The 20519-nt window shown below is 40.5% G+C and overlaps 2 protein-coding genes across 2 annotated transcripts in view; one reads left to right on the forward strand and one right to left on the reverse strand.

The window, feature by feature from the left end:
• The window catches only part of LOC308105573 (MAGUK p55 subfamily member 3-like), a 31774-nt gene extending 24255 nt beyond the window's left edge, over positions 1–7519 (forward strand). The window contains exons 17-19 of the mRNA XM_080456395.1: positions 5048–5156; positions 6123–6242; positions 6627–7519. Of these exons, the coding sequence (XP_080312521.1) occupies positions 5048–5156; positions 6123–6242; positions 6627–6806 (409 nt within the window). The 3' untranslated portion in view covers positions 6807–7519. The remainder of the gene's footprint in view (positions 1–5047; positions 5157–6122; positions 6243–6626) is intronic.
• Positions 7520–13437: 5918 nt separating this feature from the next.
• LOC308104478 (26S proteasome regulatory subunit 8) lies at positions 13438–19944 on the reverse strand. The gene is made up of 12 exons (XM_080454911.1): positions 19903–19944; positions 18138–18209; positions 17968–18037; positions 17739–17836; positions 17572–17628; positions 17193–17423; positions 15758–15884; positions 15179–15369; positions 14557–14655; positions 14323–14433; positions 13999–14085; positions 13438–13641 (listed from the first exon to the last, which is right to left on the reverse strand). The coding sequence occupies exons 1-12, from the start codon at positions 19939–19941 to the stop codon at positions 13588–13590; spliced, it is 1236 nt and encodes a 411-aa protein (XP_080311037.1). The 5' UTR covers positions 19942–19944; the 3' UTR covers positions 13438–13587.
• Positions 19945–20519: the final 575 nt, after the last annotated feature.

Consider the following 20519-nt stretch of genomic DNA (forward strand, 5'->3'; position numbering starts at 1 on the left):
AAACATTTGCCTCTTCGCTTCCAGTGGCCTTGGGACTAACTTTCTATGTCACTCTCAAATAGGGCTTGAAAGGAATACACACTCTCGTGTGGAGTGGAGCACTTGGGACAAATATCGTCATCAGTCTAAGACAACGCCGCATGTCTGCACGACCTTCTCATTGACCATACACTAATGGTCTTGCTTTGCGTCACTAACATTCTTGGAATTAATGTCATCTGACATAAAAAAACACCACATGTCCTTTTTATCAGAAACGCAGACCCCTCCACTCGCAGCAGTCAAAAGGTCAAGAGTCCATCTATTCTGGACGGCCATTAACGACGCTGACTCAAACTCACGGTTTTGGGCCTCTGGTCATTGTAGCATTGAGGAACAGGCTACGTCTATAGTTAATTGTCTCTACACGTAACATAAGCTTTCCCACTCCAAGATGGGGAAAGAGAGACAAACCAACCTTATTGGCACGGGATTACCAGTGAGATTGTATTTTTCTTACAACCTCCAATTCTTAGTTGATCTAAACAAACACGGGGGAGTCAGCATTAATGTCTGTTGACAATTTTGTTCGTTGATCTGACCCTTCTTCACAGAGCCAGCGTGGACATAACAAAGGTTAGGCTTCCGAGTGACATACAGGCTTAACAGTGCTATTTAGGGCGTATTTCAACTGATGGTACGGTTTCATGGCAAATAGCTGCTGTTAGTTCAAAGTCATTTTCTCCCAAGGCTCACCAGCGATATTGGATTTCGAGGCATGTCACTTCTCATGACCAGTTGTGTGAAACAGATATATTTATATGTGTGCAACCATAAACATTCACATTTTAGTCTTAGCGATTTGATTAGCGTAAAAATATACCCAGCATTTAGATTTAGACGGTGAGAAACATTTTCGTCAACACTCCTCGATTTACGAGTAACTTTAATAATACAAATATATAATACACTCATAGAAATTATAAAACTCACAAAAATACCAGGGGTGCTATTCTAGGTGTAATAGGAATGGGGACGGGGATTATTTTAATGGGAGTCTTCTCCAGGTTTGGGTCTGACCGTAGCGCTATCAGCTCGGCCCCACCCGCTGCTGGCTTTAGCACTCCTATTACTTAAATGTCTGATAATGTTCGAACCAATTTACAGTGGCCTTTTGTGGATCCAAATAACACGTTTCACAGCAATTGTGTTGGTGACCAGGACTCGGAACGGACCCTCTCAGCGCAGAGTTGGTCCTGGTCCTTTGGCTTGATGATCTTTATCACGGCATGCAGATCACCAGTGCTTCAGTCCCTGTAGGGAGAGAGAAAAGACTAGACAGATAATTTGCACTTTGGACTTTATTCGCTTTTAAATAAAGTAAACCTCCAGTTTCCAGTCACTATTTTCATGTATGGCTCCACTAATGTGATGCATTATGGCTATGGCCGTTTTCACACATCTGTACTTCAATCTAGTTTTACAGTAACATCACTTTTCAAGAAGTGGAAATAATAGTCTTACATATGGCCTTTCGTTACCTTTTCATTGTCTAAAAACATGTACAAAACTGTTTAGCATAATTTTGAAAATTATAAGTGTGAAAATGCTGCTTAATTATATATTATATGTGTACCATCCCTCCTGTTTGAGATATGACCTATGGTCATGACTCAACTTCAGATCCTAAGTGTGAAATGGTCTGTGTCACTGGTGGCAGACATAACAAATAAAAACTCCCAATGTGAAGCGCGACTAGGTTCCTTTTTATCTTATCTACATAAGCGTTTCCCAGGCGTAAAAGTGCCTCTGCTAGTCTACTGTGCAGCAAAAAATAAACAAAGTAGAAAATGCATCTTGGCTATTATTGTAGAGTCAGACATTTAACATCGATGCCCTTAGCGGCCTTGGGGTTCAAAAATACCACAACGAACTTTAGTGAGATGAGGTTGAGTACATATCAAAAATTTACACAGGTTCCAGGTCTTAATGGGTTAAGAGACATTTGAAGTAAAAACCTAGAGGCCTTAATATCTTTCAGTTTGGACAAAGGACTTAGTATAATCAGGAAGGGCCAACACAGAGACCAAAATGTGTATCATCTGTCTTAACTTAACAAAAACGTCTTCTACCAACGCAATTCAAACTATATGGGGCATACTGCAGGGAGCTCTCTCTTATTCTTGGGTTTTGGTGCTTGTATCTAAGCTGCTCTTCTATCTGAATGTAAACAGTGGCCTGCTACTCTTCCCCCATACTTACACATGTGGGAGATTCTACTACTAAATCAACACACGAGATAACGTGAGACGAAACCTGACAACGTGGCCTTAACATTTAGCTATTTCCCTTGAGAAACTGGCTGGACTATTCACAAACTCTTGCTGATACTTAAATGACTAGAAATACTTAAACAATGAGTACAGATACTTTAAAGTTCCCAAACTGAGTAAAAATACTTTAAATTTTCGTTTGGGTCAGTCCCTCCTTTTCTCTTTCTTGGCTGGACTTCACACGCACACTCACACACACACACACACGCACACGCACACAGAGCCAGGCTCACTGAATTGCTCTCACTCTCTTATTCTCTCTCTCTCTCTCTCACTCATGCATGCGAGCACACACACATACTCACACGCGCGCACACACTCACTCTCCAGTACTCAGTCTCTGTCTCTCTGTCTCTCTCTCTCTCACGCACACATGTGAACACACACACACATGCAGACAGTCAGACAGACACACCCACTCCTCTCACACACACAGTACCTGACACTCTCCAACGTAAGTGACGTCATTCCACATGCTTCAAACACACACAGTCTTTTCGGTACATGAACCTACACACATGCACGTATACAAGCACACACGCACGTCATAACCCATTTTTTCACACTACTGTTGCTACCCTACACACTTTACATATAGTACATATGTATTACACCCAAACACCACATTCACTCACATTCATGTGCACTAACGCCTGAACACACACGCACACTCTCTCTCCTTTCATGCAGGACATAATTTAATCATGTAGGTGGACTGTACTTCCATGTACTGTATTCTCATGTTCTTACTAAATAAAAGTACATTCCTCCACACACACCCATACACATACAAATTCACTCTTTCTTCCTCTTCTCTCTCACCCATTTAAACATCACTCCTTTACATGTCGTTGTGCACCACGACATGGAAATTTGAAATGTTTAAATGATTACTGCATCTATTTGGGGCATTTCATACAGATCACAAAAAATGCACATTCCACTCTCTCATTTACACATCTTTTAGACAAAACAAAACATGTTCTTCTTACTACAATACTCTCTAGCTTTCGCTCTAATGCGCACAGCCTCCTAGCTTCTTCTCTTTCTCTCTTCTCTAATCATCCCAGCCTGACATATTGCATGACTCGCAAAGAGCCAGTCCGAAGAGAAGATGGCCCTTACGACCACATATACAACATGAGTTGGGGGCCCTTGTTTGGCCTTTCTCTTTCCTCGTATCATCCCATCCATGTACTGTTGTGCTTGATATACAATCAGCCACAAAATGGCCTAAACGACCACACCTAAAACATGAGTTGGGGGCCCTTGGCTGGCCTCTCTTCTTGCCCTGCTTTGGCTTATTTCCTTCGTTGGTAACATCGACTACAATCACTTGTTTCACAGGAGCACCTGTATCTTCTTTTTCCTTCTCCATATTAGCAGTCAATTACTATTATGTGGGTGAAAACTTAAATATGTGTGGTTATTATAATGTTCTGTTCAATGTGTAGAAATTATTTTAATCACTGTAAATATCTTGTTCTTATCCTAACTAAGTGTATTTCAACGTTTCTAGGCACTGCTGTATACTGGTCAAAAACTGTATCACACCCAAATATTCACCAGTTCACCACGTGTGGACTAGCCCAGGGGATCAGCTAACTTATCACATTCAAACCACACACCGTACACCCCTGAGAATGATATGGGGGTTATAAGATATATAGACTAAACATAGACAAAAGGATCTGCCCTGGAGGGTCCACTACGTGTCGACTTGCCCCAGAGGATAAATCACTAAATCCTCCGGAGGGAGCTATCAGACTCTTTATCTTTTAACTACCGTGACTCTCTCTTGAACTCACAAAACTCGTTCTCAGTATAACTCTTGCAGCTAATAAAATGCAGTGGCCCCCGCCACTACAACACAACTATAACTGTAGTTGCTTATCTATGCACAACTACAACACACTTGTCAATATTACACCTTAGTAATAACAACAATATGTCCACACAAGGACCACACTTACATGTTTCTTATAGGCGTGTGATCACGTTCAGATTTCGGCAGTCGTTCGTCGAAGAGAAGATTTCGGACTGGTGAACACCGGCCTGGTTTACACCCCAGGGCTTGCAGGACCCTCTTAGATCTCTGGCTATCGATAGACTTGCGATGCGTCCTCTTCTCCTCTTCCAAAAACGACGTAGAAATCCGACACGAAGGACCAGTGAAATGATAGGTTCTTGATCGTTATCTTAAACCCCCTTGCTGTTGATCACACACAGATAAAGAAGACACGTGACACACGAGATCTCTTTTACTCGTACGAGGATTGTAAACGACCATGTACCTCACTGGACACGATCCCAACTTACAATGGCGCATCCTCCCCTCTACCAAGCACTTTATTATCACAAGACAGGGGAGAGGAGGAGACAGTGGAGTGGAATTCTACTAGCTGATAAGGACTGTCAGACATATTACACATTGGATTAATACATTGCAGGAATTCCATTAAATGAATACAAATCAAAGAAAGAACTTATATACACACATTATAATATATATCTCTGTACACAGATATTATAAACTGGTCCTAACACTTGTAAAATGTCTATTTTTGCTATTTGTCTCATCTTTCTAATCTATATTTTTTAAATTTGAGGAGAGATGGAGTACATGGGCTGTTATCAGTGCTTGTAGTGTGGATATTAAAAAGAGCTTGAAATAATCTGAAAAGTTAAAACATTTTACGTTCTCATGAAGATTGGTGATTTCTTGTTTTCTGTAGATTCATTGAGTATGGGGAATATAAGGAAAACCTGTACGGCACCAGTCTGGATTCCATCCGCAGTGTTTTAGATCGAAACAAGGTGTGTCTGGTGGACGTGCAGCCAGAGGTGAGTATCATGTAACAACACCCACATTTATACGCTGTAAATTGTTGTTGTCAGGTGGAAACCTTGCATGTCCAAAACAGCTCCTTTTTTCATCATTTAAAAAAAAAATAGCAAATCTACAAGCTCACAACGCATCACATCGCGATGCATTGTGAGCTTGTAGATCTGCTATTTTCACTACGTTTGTGTGACACTCTTGATGTAAAGTAGGGCATTCATTTACGAAAAAACATAAAACGTTGAAATATGGAGATACAAGGTTTCTGCCGGACAGCAACGAAATCAGAATCATCATATTTGCCAAGTTCAGCAGGAAGCTAGCTGAGGCAGTTAAAAGTTTTATCTTAAAGGGGAACTAAACCATAAGACACTGCTGCCATGCAAAGTAAAAGTAACATCAAGCTAAAATAATCTAAAGGGCTAGCCTGACTTTGGCACACTTCGATGTAAGCATAGTAAACAACACAACTGCAGCTAATAAAACCTGTATTAGATTGACTTTAGGTGTGCCAATGTGCTAGTTTATTAGTATTATCAATACTAATTTAGCATTGACAATACAAATAAACTAATAGTCAACTGGCTTTTGGGTCATATTGGCAGTGCACACCTGACTCTAAAACACCCATTATTCAAATCATTAGCTGCAGCTGTCTTGCTTACATGATGAACCAAAGTTAGCCTAGGCCATTATAATGATTTTAACCTGCCAAATAGGTGTTTTTTTCCCATAATCTTTAAAACTCGTATTGTGTACAACAGATATGATATAACTCCATTTCTAAGAGAGGGATTATTAACGACTTTCACTCTGGCATCCCTATTTTGGGCATGTCATTATAACCTTACATTTTCCAATAGTGAAAATAGCCCATGTACAAGCTCAAGCTGTCGCGATGTGACGCATTGTGGGCTGTTAGATATGCCATTTTTGCCATAATGATGGCTATTTTCTCCTCTAAACAGGCGTTAAAGACACTACGTACTGCTGAGTTCAAACCATACGTTATCTTTGTGAAGCCTCGGTTCCAGGAAAGCCATTGCAGAAAGGCCGGTTCGTCCTCTTCACTTAGTTCTTCCATCACGGTAAGTTAGAACAGGGGTATTATGCTATTGTTTTTATTTAGTCACATGTTCTTGTTAATACTTTTCATTGGTTAAATATTTATAAAAACCAACAGGCAGACTTAACCGCTTTAAACAGCAGCAAAGAGACTACTAGAGTGAATAACATGTATCCCATTAAAACCCATTAAAACCAGGAAAGGATCAGTGTCATTTTAGATTTTAGCATCAGATATTCAAAAATAGCAGATCTATAAGCTCACAGCGCGTCACTTCATGCCGCACTGCAAGCTTGTACATCTGCTATTTTTGAACATGTTTTTTTAATCTTGAAAGTGTGAGAACTACTGATTCAGAAGGCATAGCCTTTTGGAACAGTATTCCAATTTCAATATGTTTCTACAGGGGGAGGACTTCCAGGAGATGAGACAGTCAGCGGAGCAGATGGACGAGCGCTACGGCCACTGGGTGGACCGCATCCTGGTCAAGGAGGACCCAGTCAGTGCCTTAGCTGAACTCCAGGCCATGCTGGAGAGAGTGGAAGCCGGGCCCCAGTGGGTGCCCGTCTCTTGGGTCAGGACCTAGATTCATGATGAACTTGAGCTGGACTGGTTCAAGGCCCAACTAGTAGCACCGCTGTGGGGCCTTGTGAGGGACAAAGAGGTGAAGTGTTGAGGTTCCTGTCAGGAACCTCACAGATGATTTGGACCATCTAGTGTTCACTGCCATACTACTACACCCATTCCCTGAATGAACGTCTGTGTGATGTTTGGACTAGTGGAGGTTAGTACCACAAAGCAGTGGTTCTCCCCAGGAGCAAAATTTGTTATAACATCAAGAACAGTTTAAACACTTTTAACCCTATATCTATTTTCAAAAAAGATCTCGAAACTTTTTGAAACATTTTAACACAAATCTTGTATTGGGCTCCCTGGCACAAAATCTTTTCAGATAGGGGTCCGCAGGATAATTGACATTAATTTGAGAACCACTGCCATAAAGGAACACTTGAGCTGGACTTCTGAGTAAATCGTTTTTGTCCATTTCAGTTTAAGTAAGGATACATACACATTGTAAATGCTACAGTAAATGTATCTAAAACGTTAACAGTCGTATCCGGCAATGTAACCAGTCTGAAAGGGCATGTAATACCTGCATGCAGGCCAAAGCTAAAAAAGGGCTTTACTGAAAGAAATTCTGTCGCCTATTTGAAAATGTATATCTAGTATAATATAATACTGGAACATCAGTGTGTGCTGTGTCAAAGTAAGAATATGAACATTTCACATGATAGATCTGTTAAGAAACTGTAAAGTGAATAAAATGTGCATACAGTGTTCCATGCTAGGAAATGTTGTGCTTATGTGAATCTGTATCATCACAACTGATTCAGCAATGTCTCACAAATAAAAAGAGAACAAGAAAACTAAATTTCAATTTGTCATTGGCCTGCCGAACACCATTAGACAGGGCACAAGCTATAACAACCTGATTAACGGGTGTATCTAACTTCTCTCAGTTGTTCCTAATATGATTTTTAACGTAGAATCCATTTCTGCTTGGGCCATTTTTGTATTGTGCATAGTTAATGAGATCATTTGCATATTTGATTAAACTAGCAGAAATAACGAGTAGAGGTCATCCAACTTGTGTTTTGGTGGTTTTCTGGTCAAATAATGAACATTTGATCTCATTCAGGTGTAAGGACCTTTACAGTGTAACCATTGGGTATGTTTATGGTAGCTAATTAGCATATATTATGCGTATGTAACGACTCAAAGCAAACTCATGGTCATTTTCTGTTCAGTGTTACTCCAAGTACTATTTTTTTTTACAAATATTATTCCTGTACATCTGACCACTACTGAAGCAGTAAATGTCCCAATAAACTGCTCTTTGTTCATGATCAAGCTAATTATGGCCATACAAATAGGTTCTATATATCAATTATTATGACTTTTAAACCATATTTCTGGAAAACAATGGTCACATACCAAACTTTTCACAGTTGATCCCAAGGTAATTAGTCCTGTAGAATCCATGTCTGCTTAGGACATTTTTGGATTGTGCATATGTAATTAGATAATTTGCATATTTTAGCAAATTAGTGGAAATGAGCATAATAAGGGTGTAGGTAAACCAATATAAGTGGTATTTAGGGCACAAAATATTCAAATTGTTATCAGATATGAAATGCTTAAATACAAATTTTAAAAAATTATGAGATATTGCAGATTTTGTATGCAGATTAGGTCAATCTTTACATTTATTCTTAAAATATGAGTTCCTTTTCATAAGAATATCATAGCAAAGCAAATTATTTGACTAAATTAGCCTAAATAGTGTAGCGTCCAAGAGTGTGCACTGGGTTAAGGGGGGGCATGCCATAAAGCTGTACTTTCTGTAAAACTAAGACACATCAAGATACACTAGAACGAACATGTAGGACTGCGTGTAGGATACATTGTTGTCTTTGACCAAAAGTGCCCCTGTAGATCACGCAGGGAACTGTCCAGCTGATCCAACTCTGAATCTGGTTGTGGACCACATCACTGTCCTGCTCTCATTTGTATTAGCCTCGCGTAGCCAGACTATATCACTGCGTGGATATGAGTCTGGTGCTTCTATGAGGACGTTTTTTTTCCAAGGGGGCGGGATCAAAACAATGGCTCTGGACGCAATTGGTTAGACCTACAAACCAACTACCAATCACAGTCTCCCATATTTGAGTACTGGGGGGCAATTTATTTTTGCACTGGCAGATTCGTCAGGGGTTCAGGGGCAGCGGGGCTTTTGTGGTTCCCATTGGTCACTGTAACAGTGCTGTTATGGAGATGGCCTGCTTGATGGTGCACCTCGAAATCGGGTCATCTGTCCTTCTGTACTTTAGTAATCAGTTAAGAGATGTGATGGTTGAAAACGTACAGGTGGAAATGCTTCACAGCCTGCACCACCACCAACAGCTCTGGTCGGGTCAGGCAGAAGTTCCTCAACTTTATCTTGGCACAGTTCAGGGAACAGCTTACCGAACCATTATTTCTCTGCTCTCTTCCTCCTGAGACAGCACAGTGCAGGCCCCCATCACTGGCATCTTTCACCATGATATATTATTATTTGGGTCAGGATATACTCGGACTGAGGTTCTAATGAGTACCTTCCATAGCTGATGCAAGGCACCAGTGTTGCATGCCTCGTCCCAATGTGTCAGCCTGTTTAAGGAGCTGGTGTTGACTGCAAATTTCCGCACAAACAGGTGATAATATACCAGGGGCCTATTACACGAAAGGAGAATTAAATAAGCCTGGATTTAAGTCAAATCCAGGTTTGACAAAGTCTGGTCCGTACTGACCAGGCTGAAAAGGAGCGACTTTGTCGAGCTAGACCTTGTCAAGCCAGGCTGTGTCGAGCCAGGATGGTAAAGCCAGGCTTCACATATTCCTATAAAAGACCATGAAAGTCGATAGCAGAATCCTTGAACTTGACCAATCATGGAGCCCAAAACCAGAGCGGCGTTCTTCTCTGTGGCTGAACAGCAGCACTGCAGCAGCTCATGGAACAGTGGCGTTCCCAGGAATTACATTTAGGGCAGGCGAGGTCCCCGAGGGGGGTACTCTGGAAAAAATCTCTGGGGAAACAACAACAACACTACACTGACTACAAAACTGAAAAACGTTAATAAAAACAACATGCAAGTATAATCAATCAATCAATTAATTCTTCAGCGGTGGTCTCTTCATGTTGTAGTTTAGTAATGAATGGCTCAAGCTGCTCTCAGAGCCCCTTTTATGCCAGGTGAGTACAGGTGATGGCCCAGACCCCCACCCCTGGCACTCCTGGTACCCCATGAAGACAAAGGCATACATTTGCATCACTATATAGGCGAGGGTCGCTCTGCTGAATGGATACGGTGGTGATTAGCTGCCTGCCCGCGTGAATGGACGAGGAGGCGGGTTAATGGTCCGATGGCCACTATTCTGTTATGATTGGATTTTTTTCACTGCCTGTTTTCAGTCAGTCTTTTACTTCATTTTCTAGGGGAGGCGAGATTTTAGTTCCTGCCTCTGCGGTGGGTACGCCACTGATAGCGTCACAATCATTTTTAACCACTTAGCTTTGGCTATTCAAAAATAGCAGATCTACAAGCTATGAGCTTGTAGATCTGCTATTTTTGAAAAATCTTGAAAATGAGTGCATCTTTGAAATATATATACATTTTTAAAGCAAACATTTTTAACTCAAATCTTTGCTTCTTGGGGTCCCTGGCACAAAACATTTTCAGATGGGGGTCCGCGGCCAAATGTATATCAATTTAGGGGTCCTTGGCATGAAAAAGGTTGAAAACCACTGTTCTAAATGGCAGTGGTTCACAAACCTTTTAGCTCAAGAGTCTTGAGGCTTGGGTCCCGGCTCCCGGGAGACATCAAATTTCTCTTTTGGGTCTTGAGTCCCAAGACTCAAGACCCAAAAGAGTCTTGAGTCAAGACCCAGGCTCCTGGGGAGACATCAAATTTCTCTTTTGGGTCTTGAGTCCCAAGACTCAATTTTATGTCTCCCCGGGAGCCGGGGTCTTGACTCAAGACCCAAAAGCGAAATTTGATGTCTCCCCGGAATCATACGAGGAAGTAAAATGTATAATAAGCAAGAAAGGAAACGCGGCCGCAATAAATGGATCCAGGGAGAAAGCGTGGCAAAGTATTCCCGACAAATTAAATGCACAAAAAAAATATACAATATACAAAAGTCCATGAATATATAATTCAGTTAGGCTTAAACATGAGGAGTGTATAGTGAATATTGGAATTATCGCCTACTAATCTACAATGCGATAGCCTATTATATGCGCCATGCATCCAACCAATATGTCTGTGTCTGTGCTCAGGAATGTGTCAAAAACAAAAAAAAATCTCCATGAATTCAAGGCTTCATGGAGTGTGTAATTGATAGAAAATAAGTATTTTTGGGGTGAACTATTCTTTTAAATGTCTTGTTCAGGGACACTTTGACATATTGCTCAGGCCTGGGATCGAACCTGGGATTTATGGCTTGACAGGCAGGCTCTCTAACCATTCAGCTATTGCCACATCAGTTGTACTCTGTAACAGTAAAGGGGTTTCAGGGGAAACCAGCAAAATGAGGAATAATATAATAAAAGACTGTCTTGCTAATAAAGCGTCATGTCTCTCATTTTCTACAATGTATTTGATATTACCTTTATATTATTTAATAAATTATGCATTTCATCCTCTATATATTGTCCAGCAACCTTTATGATAAAGGCGAAAAAAGATAGTAGGCCCGTAGGAGCCAGATTGCTCAGAAGCCAAGGATTCTTTGCTGGGATTCGATCCCATGACCTTGTGGTCTGAAGTCAAGAGCTCTTCCAACAGAGCTAACCAAGCACACTGACCTTTGTACATTGACATTACATGAACGTGATGGGTCATTCCACCAAATCAATTAAAGGCATTTGGCTCATGCACTTTACAAGTGGGCTTATTGTCAGCAACAGCCAAGAACACTGGAGTCTATCCTTATTACAGCACTAGACCCCAGGGAGACAGACACGTGCTGATTTGCCATTTCCAGGATTTGATTTCCAGGATTTGAGTCTTGAGTCCCAAGACTCAAGACCCAAAAGAGTCTTGAGTCGAACCAATTACTCCCACGGAGACATCAAATTTCTCTTTTGGGCCTTGAGTCCCAAGACTCAAGGCCCAAAAGAGAAATTTGATGTCTCCGTGGGAGTAATTGGTTCGACTCAAGACCCAAAAGAGAAATTTGATGTCTCCCCGGAATCATACGAGGAAGTAAAATGTATAATAAGCAAGAAAGGAAACATGGCCGCAATAAATGGATCCAGGGAGAAAGCGTGGCAAAGTATTGCCGACAAATTAAATGCACAAGTCGTCCAAAAATATATACAATTTATATGCAAGTTCATAAATATATAATTCAGTTAGGCTTAAACATGAGGAATGTATAGTGAATATTGGAATTATCGCCTACTAATCTACAATGCGATAGCCTATTATTATCTCCATGAATTCAAGGCTTCATGGAGTGTGTAATTGATAGAAAATAGGTATTTTTGGGGTGAATTATTCTTTAAAGTGTCTTGTTCATGGACACTTTGACACATTGCTGAGGCCTGGGAACGAACCTGGGATTTATGGCTTGACAGGCAGGCGCTCTTACCATTCAGCTATGGCCATCAGCAGAGATTCTAAGGCAGTTGTATTATAATTTGTTGTAATATATTATCAAACATCTAACAACAATATGAACTATAGTGTTAACAGAGTGACAATGACATATGACATGAGTCATTGTGAAACAATTATGATTCATGGTCACATTCTATTTCAGCAATCTATTTCGATTTGCTGTGTTCTTATGAAGAACTCATGCATTAATAATAAATGTAAAGATTGATCTAATTTGCATAATTGTTCTGCAATATCTTATCTAAAAACAAATGTTATATACACATTATATTTGTTAACAATCTTAATATCTGGTGCCCTAAAGACGTGTCTCCTACACCCACATAATCAACATAATTATCTCATTTAAACATGCACAATGCAAAATGTCCTAAGCAGAAATGGATTCTACAGGAGAAATTACCCATAGAAACTGAGAAACATTTGGTAGTGACCATTGTTTTCCAGAAATATGGTCTAGAAGTCATAATAATTGATATACAGAAACTATTTTTATGGTCAAATTAGCTTATTACATGAACAAAGAGCAGTTTATTGGGATATTTACTGCTTCAGTAGTGGTCAGATGTACAGGAATAATAATTTGTAAAAATTAGTACTTGGAGTAACACTGAACAGGAAATGACCATGCGTTTGCTTTGAGTCGTTACATATGCATAATATAAGCTAATTAGCTACCATAAACATACCCAATGGTTACACTGTAAAGGTCCTTACACCTGAATGAGATCAAATGTTCATTATTTTACCAGAAAACCACCAAAACACAAGTTGGATGACCTCTACTCGTTATTTCTGCTAGTTTAATCAAATATGCAAATGATCTCATTAACTATGCGCACGACAAAAATGGCCCAAGCAAAAATTGATTCTACGCAAAAAATCGTATTAGGAACAACTGAGAGAAGTTAGATACACCCGTTAATCAGGTTGTTATAGCTTTTGCCCTGTCTACAAGTTAATATAAAAGAAAACTCCAGCCACCCACGATCTTAGTTGGAGACAACATTTATTTAGAATGACTTTTCGGTAACAATTACAAACCAAATCTTAAACAAAAAGAATAACAATATACATGTGTGTTTGCATGGGAAGTGTCTGCAGTGTCTGCACTGGGAGGGGTTCAGTAATAACAAGGGACGTTACTTCCACAGCTTCTTGATGGACATGTTCTTCTCGCTGTCCTTCTGCATCACCTGGTGAAAACCACATTCAAATATACCAGTTTAGAAACGTTACGGTACAGACACCTTCATTGGCATCAGTAATATGGTATTCAGAGCAATAAGCATTGTCAGGTCCCCTAACAAATGTGTTGATATCTAAAAGTATTAGGTTTGCTGGAGGACACTGAATGTATGGTTAAAACCATACATTCAGTGTGTAAGCTTATTTAATTCATTAAATGTCGTTCTTGATCCGACAATGATGGTGCTCACTGCCTGCTCTCAACCAAAGTAGAGTAATCGTTTGTGTTGGATCCTGTGGGAAACCAAATCTGATGCAGTCAGAGTCCTATAATGGTTTAAAGTATTTGTGTGTTGTTAACAAACCTTTGCCACGGCCATCTCAAAGTCCTCCTGTGTGACGTGCACTCTCCTCTCTCTCAGAGCGTACATCCCTGACTCCGTGCACACACCCTGTCAACACAGAAAACCCACCATGTAAACAATGAACTTCTGCAGAGTCAAATATGTAACATTTTTATGAGACTGAATAATAAAAAATAAAAAAATGTTTTTTTTACAGAACCTAAATTTAGGTTTTTCGGTCTTCGATCTACAAGCTCACTATCTGCTATTTTCGGCTAATGTTCCCCCAGAATATGGACGCTGGGGTTCAAGTGGTTAAACAGTGTCTTGGCCCCCATACCGTACCTTGACCTCAGCTCCAGAGGCTCCAGGCATGAGCTCGGCGATCTTCCTCAGATTAATGCCACGTGTCAGATTCATCTTCCTCGAGTGAATCTTCAGGATGTCCAAACGGGCCTGAAGGGGTGAGGGGGCAATGAAATGAGACACGGTCAAAAGCAGAATACACGAGATATGTATGGGGGTGCACAAACATGGGAGTATAACTACAGGAATTCTAAGTGCCTGGGTGGTACGAACCTCCTCATTGGGAGGGGGAAACTCAATCTTCCTGTCAATCCTGCCTGGCCTCAGCAGAGCAGAGTCCAGGATGTCAATACGGTTGGTAGCCATGATGACCTTGAAGAGATAAAAAGGGGTAAGTTAAGAATTAACACTTAGATGCAGGAGTTTCAAAGTAAAAGAAAAAAAGTCTACAAATATTTATCACTGATGGAGATAATTCCACTAATTTTGAGTCTGGTACTATGTCCTCCATGCTTGAAAGGAAAACCAAATTATACAGAGAGTCAGGTCTTCCTTGTGAACAGAATGCGTCACTTTCAGCTGATAGCTCTGTTTTGCCACTGCCAAGTTTAGTTTACACACGCCATTACACATGAATGAGAGCATGCATTAGGATAGCGGCTAATAGAAACCAAAAGCAATGACCACTCCTGTGCTTCATAATATGTTAGATTTTAGACAACTGTTATTGCATGAATCTCCGGCCGCATCTACAGTATCTTCCTGTTGACCATCCCCTCTGACCGTCCCTTTCACCTCACGTCTCTCGGTGCCTCCCCTCCAATGCTCTGGCACCTCACACTTTAAAAACCCCAGCTTTAGATCATGACTTTAGAACATAAAGTGCGTGTTCTACCTTAATGTTTTTGGTGGCCTCGAAGCCGTCCAGTTGATTGAGCAGCTCCAACATTGTCCTCTGCACCTCGCTGTCTCCTCCAGAGCCGCCTTCCAGGCGCGATGAGCCGATGGAGTCGATCTCGTCCATGAAGATGATTGAAGGAGCGTGCTCCCTGGCCATGACGAACAGCTCGCGCACCATACGGGCACCTGGAACGAGAACGTTTGCTCAGATTTTTTTCTAGAGCAGGGGTCTTCAACATTTTTCAGGCCAAAGACCCCTTAGCTCAGAGAGAGATGAAGCAGGGACCCCCACTACATTGTATACAATTGTGTTAGATAGTTGGTTTGCTTCTTTTTCCTTCTACACCAAACCTTTTCTGGTAAAATAGCTGATCTATAAGCCTTGCAGACCGTAGATCTGCTATTTTCGGCTAATGTTCAGAATAGGGATGCTAGGGTTCAAGTGGTTAATGTAAAAAAAAGAAAAGGTTCCTATCACATAGATTTGGCAGCTCCCCTGTAGTAACTCTGAGGACCCATTATCTAGAGGCCAGGTTTGATTTTAGAATTAAATGAGCCACCGTGTGGAACTCACCCTCTCCGATGAACTTCTGAACCAATTCAGAGCCAGAGACCCTGATGAAGGTGCAGTCGGTGTGGTGGGCCACAGCTCTGGCCAGCAGGGTCTTTCCTGTGCCTGGAGGCCCATACAGCAACACACCCTGGTCACAAGGAGTTAGACAGACTAATCAGAACCATTTACAATGTAGCAGAAATACAGTACATTGTGCAAAAACATTTCATGACCCAATCAAGTTCACCTAATAGATGGCTAATGTTTATCTTATTTCTTTTAGGTGAATTGTCAATGTATTACTCCTAGTCCTAGAACTGGTTTGAAATGACCGGCCCGGACGGCTGGCGTAGTGGTCCGGGCACCTAGGCTGCTAATACAGTGTATCGCGGGTTCAAATCGACCTTTGCTGCGTGTCACTCCCCATTTCCTGTCAGTCTACTGTATCTATCAATAAAGGCAGAAAAAAACCCAAAAAATATATTTTACAAAAACAAACTGGTTTAAAATGAAGGTACAGGAGCCAAAATTCAGATGCCTTTTATACAAATTATGTTCATGCGGCATCCTCCAAGCAGCAACTATGAATTGCTGCCTTCAGGAAGGCGATACACGGTAGTGCAGCTTTGCACAAATCCTGATTATGAGACGGGCCGAAAGGCATGGCAGGAGTGTATGTTTTGCACCCTGTCCATCCGTCCGTCCGTTGTGAAACTGTGCACACACAATCCCTGGATGCCAATTCAGAACCTCTGACCCAAATTTTCACATGGGCCTGTTATAGCGCCACCAGGAGGCTGATTTGTGCAAAACCCTTTTTTTGATATTACCCCCACAGATTTTATGCAAACGTCATGCAAATCGGTACACAGTATCTATATAGTCATGTGATCAACACGGATCTGTCCGATTTCCCATATTCCATCCTCATTGGCTAAGGTTGGCTTCCAAAGAATAAATGGCACCCTTTTCACATTGGCCTATTATAGCACCACCAGGAGGCCACAATAACGTACCTGGCGGAGACCTGTGCTCCGAGGAGCATTTTTTCTAGTTTATCTTTTGTGCCTGCTAGCGTAGCACTCATGAACCGAATGGGAGTGTGATTGTTGCATTACTAAGTACGCATCATTTAACTCTGAAATCATCAGTTTGCTAATTTAAGAATTATGATGGCTTGTGAGGCTATGCTACTACATAGCCAGAATGTATTTTCCATTAACAATATTACCTCTTTGATGACATGACTTAGCACATTACCGCTGACTGTCTTTGGGTGCACTTGTTTAAAGACACCTGATCCCCTCCCTGTCGGTTTGCATGAGTTTACTCATTTGATTGGTCCTGACCGCTCTTCGGATTGATGCAATTCATTGGGATGTCATAATTTGTATATAAAAAAAGCTAATTTCACAGAAAGGCGGAGGGTCTGTTTTATGTGTTGTGGGTAACGTACCTTGGGCTGTGCAATGCCCAGAGCTTCAAAGAGCTCTGGGTGCTTGACAGGCAATTCAATCACTTCTTTGATCTCCTTGATCTGCTTGTCCAGGCCACCAATCATTTCGTAGGTGGAGTCCGGCACCTTCTCCACCATCATGAGGGACACCAGAGGGTCCACCTTGTTGGGAAGGATCTTATGCAGGGTATAGCTATCGTTGCGCAGAGCCACGCGGCAATTGGGAGTCACCTAGTAAGAGATTGAAGAATTTGGTTGGTGACGATAGTGACAAAACAATTGTCCAGTTTATCTGTGCTAAATACTAACATTAAAAAGAAACTATTCATACATTTGTAATAAGAACGAAATAATAAACAAAGAAGGCTTCAGTACTAACATCATTGATGTCGATGTTCTTGTCAACATCCACAACAAATTTGCCCTCTGGGTGCACCTGAAAATGACAAGAGCAGCAGTTTAGACCACCATCTAGTGGATGATAATAGTATGCTACCTCTGCATCAGTATTGTCAAACAGAACTCAGGTATACACAATACACATACCTTTACAAGCACTTTCTTTTTGTCCATAGCTCTAACCACTTCCCCCACATACGATCCCTGTTCCTGAAGCAACTGCAACTCCTCGCGAAGAAGACGCACTAAAAGAGAGCAGAGGTTGCATTTAAATTTACAGTTTGTTATTCCACTCTTTCAAATTGCTCATAGGAATGGTCTGAAATATTATTAGAATAAAAGTTGATAACTTGGTTGTTGGCAAGTAATGATGCACCTTTAGCATTGAGTTCATTCCTCTGTGCCTGAAGGCGTCTGAGATTCTGGCTTTTGTCATTCACTGTCAACTGTAGAGGGAATAAATAAAACATTGAAGTTCGACTGGCGAGGAAGCAGTGCAGTCACACATCGAAAGAACAATCGAGGAGTTAAATGATCTTCTCTCACCTGTAACTCTTCTATTTTGGACAGGTAATACTGCCTAAGGCCAGAGCCTCCTTTACTGTCCCCAATTTCCATCTGTTGAGACAAAACACATTTAATGAGTAAGAATTAGGGCTGCATTATTTCAGGATCAACATCACAATGTATGTGTGTATTTCAACAGCAACATTGCAAAGGATGCACTTGTATGTTGCTCTGGCCCATTTAGACCTGAGGCCGATTCTAAAAACGGCTTCTAAATCCTGACCTAAGTTTTCTGAAAAACGTAATATTTATTCAAAGATTACAACAAATGTATGTTGCTATATACTGTACATGGCAACAAGAACGCCAAAAGGGGTTCCCGTCCTGAAAGGTATAGTTACAAAAAGGGGTTCCCGCCCCAAATGTGTTAAGACAAGAGTATCTGCTAAATGCCTTAAAGGGATACTTCACTTTCACATAAAATAAACATTTAAAAAATATATTAAAAATAAATGAAAAAAGTAATGGAAAAATCACGGCCCCCTCACGCATTAGAGTGTCCTACTAATGTGTGAGGGGGCCTTTATTTTGCCATAACTTCTTTAATTTTTTTTAAATATTTATTTTTAATGTTTATTTTATGTGAAAGTGAAGTATCCCTTTAATTGTAATTGTAAAGGGAAAGCCAAAGCAAATTGTACAAAAAAAAACGTATACTTCTTGAAGCTGACAAGGTTTGCATCTTTACCAAACTAATCAATACGAAAAACAGTATAGTCCATCTGATAAATAAAACAATGACTGAATGCCTATTCTGCGTTCACTTAATGGTCGGGTAATTGGTTAAAATAAGTGTTAATTAGCTCTATTCTGATAGTACTCATTGCTATAATATAGAGTGGTCAGTAACAGGAGTCTCCATGTCTCTCCAGCTCTTTATTAAACAGAGAGTACATTTTCAGGTCAGGATACCAATTTTATCCAATAAGTATAGAGAACTCAGACAGGATACAGATTACACAAGTGAAAATTGGAAGTAATGGCACAAAGAAATGAGCAGACAAAATTGGAACTGGGTACTCTCCTTCCACCTGAAAATGTATTATCTGTTATCTGTTATTAATATCCGTTTATCAAAGAGCTGGAGAAATGGTGAGAGAGAAATGTTATTGAGTTAACAGTCTCTATAGCAATGAATACTATCAGAATATAGTGATTTAACCTTTTAGCAAAAAAATTGTTTTGACCAAAACATATAAAATGTTTCCCTCTTCAAAATCACCCTAATCATTGCAAGAGAGATGATTCATTTCCAGGTATTGAAGTTGAGATATAAGCAGATCTGCATTATGCAGATTATATGCTTATATCTCAACTTCAATACCTGAAAATAACTGATGTCTACCAGACTGCATTGTTTGTTTGTTTTAATTGCCAACTAATTTCCCATTTCATCCACTTAGATTAATGTCAGTGCTAGTTAATGATCATATTTTCAGTTCAGTGTAAATTAACAAACACCTCGACAGAGAGAAGTTCAGAGGACTATAATGTTTGACAGATGGTGAACTTTAGCAAGCCTCCATGACGTTAGCTTGTTAGCTTCTAGCTACAATGAGACAGCAAACCGGTACGAGTCATTGTTTGGTATTGACTGAGTTGACATTAATGACGTTATATTTTCACAAACGTCCTGCGACTCGTTTCGTTCTGACGGCGGCCCGTCCACCTGAAGCCTGAAACACAACGTTTTATTCACACTGTGACGTTTAAAACACAGAGAAGAGTAGAAATCTGCACTTACATGATCCATGGCGTCCGTCTCCATCTTGGAAAACCCCATCAGTGTTGCCAGATTACGCGAGAGAAATAAGGAGCTAGGTCTATGAAAACAAGCCCAAAAGAAGCATTCGGCTATTTGAAAATAGCAGATCTACAAGCTTGTAGATCTGCTATTTTCAAGAAAATCTTGAAGAAATTGTGAAATCATTTTTTACATTTTAACACAAATCTTGTATGGGGCCCTAAATATTTTCAGATGGGGGTCCGTGAACAAATGCATATTAATTTGGGGGTCCTTGACATGAAAATATTTGAGAACCACCGCTTTAAACAACATTTAGGAAACAAGCCAAAAATAAGCAACCTGCCCCAAAAACCGCAACACCAATATTTTCATTTTTTCTGTGCAACTTTACAGAAAAACAGGCCAAAAGTCGCTTATAATGAGCGGACATGGCAACCCTGAAACACACACTTCCGTCAGATGATGCAAGACTTCCGGCAAGGTGCTCACAGCGCCCCCTATATGACTACTAGATCACAGTCTATGGACTGAATGTGTAAATACACTTTTTTATATTTCAGTGGTGTAAAAAGTACTCACATTTCTTACTTAAGTAAAAGTATCAATATTGTATT

The sequence above is a fragment of the Gymnoscopelus braueri genome (assembly GCF_963280865.1).
Source record: "Gymnoscopelus braueri genome assembly, chromosome: 17".
NCBI lineage: Eukaryota > Metazoa > Chordata > Actinopteri > Myctophiformes > Myctophidae > Gymnoscopelus > Gymnoscopelus braueri.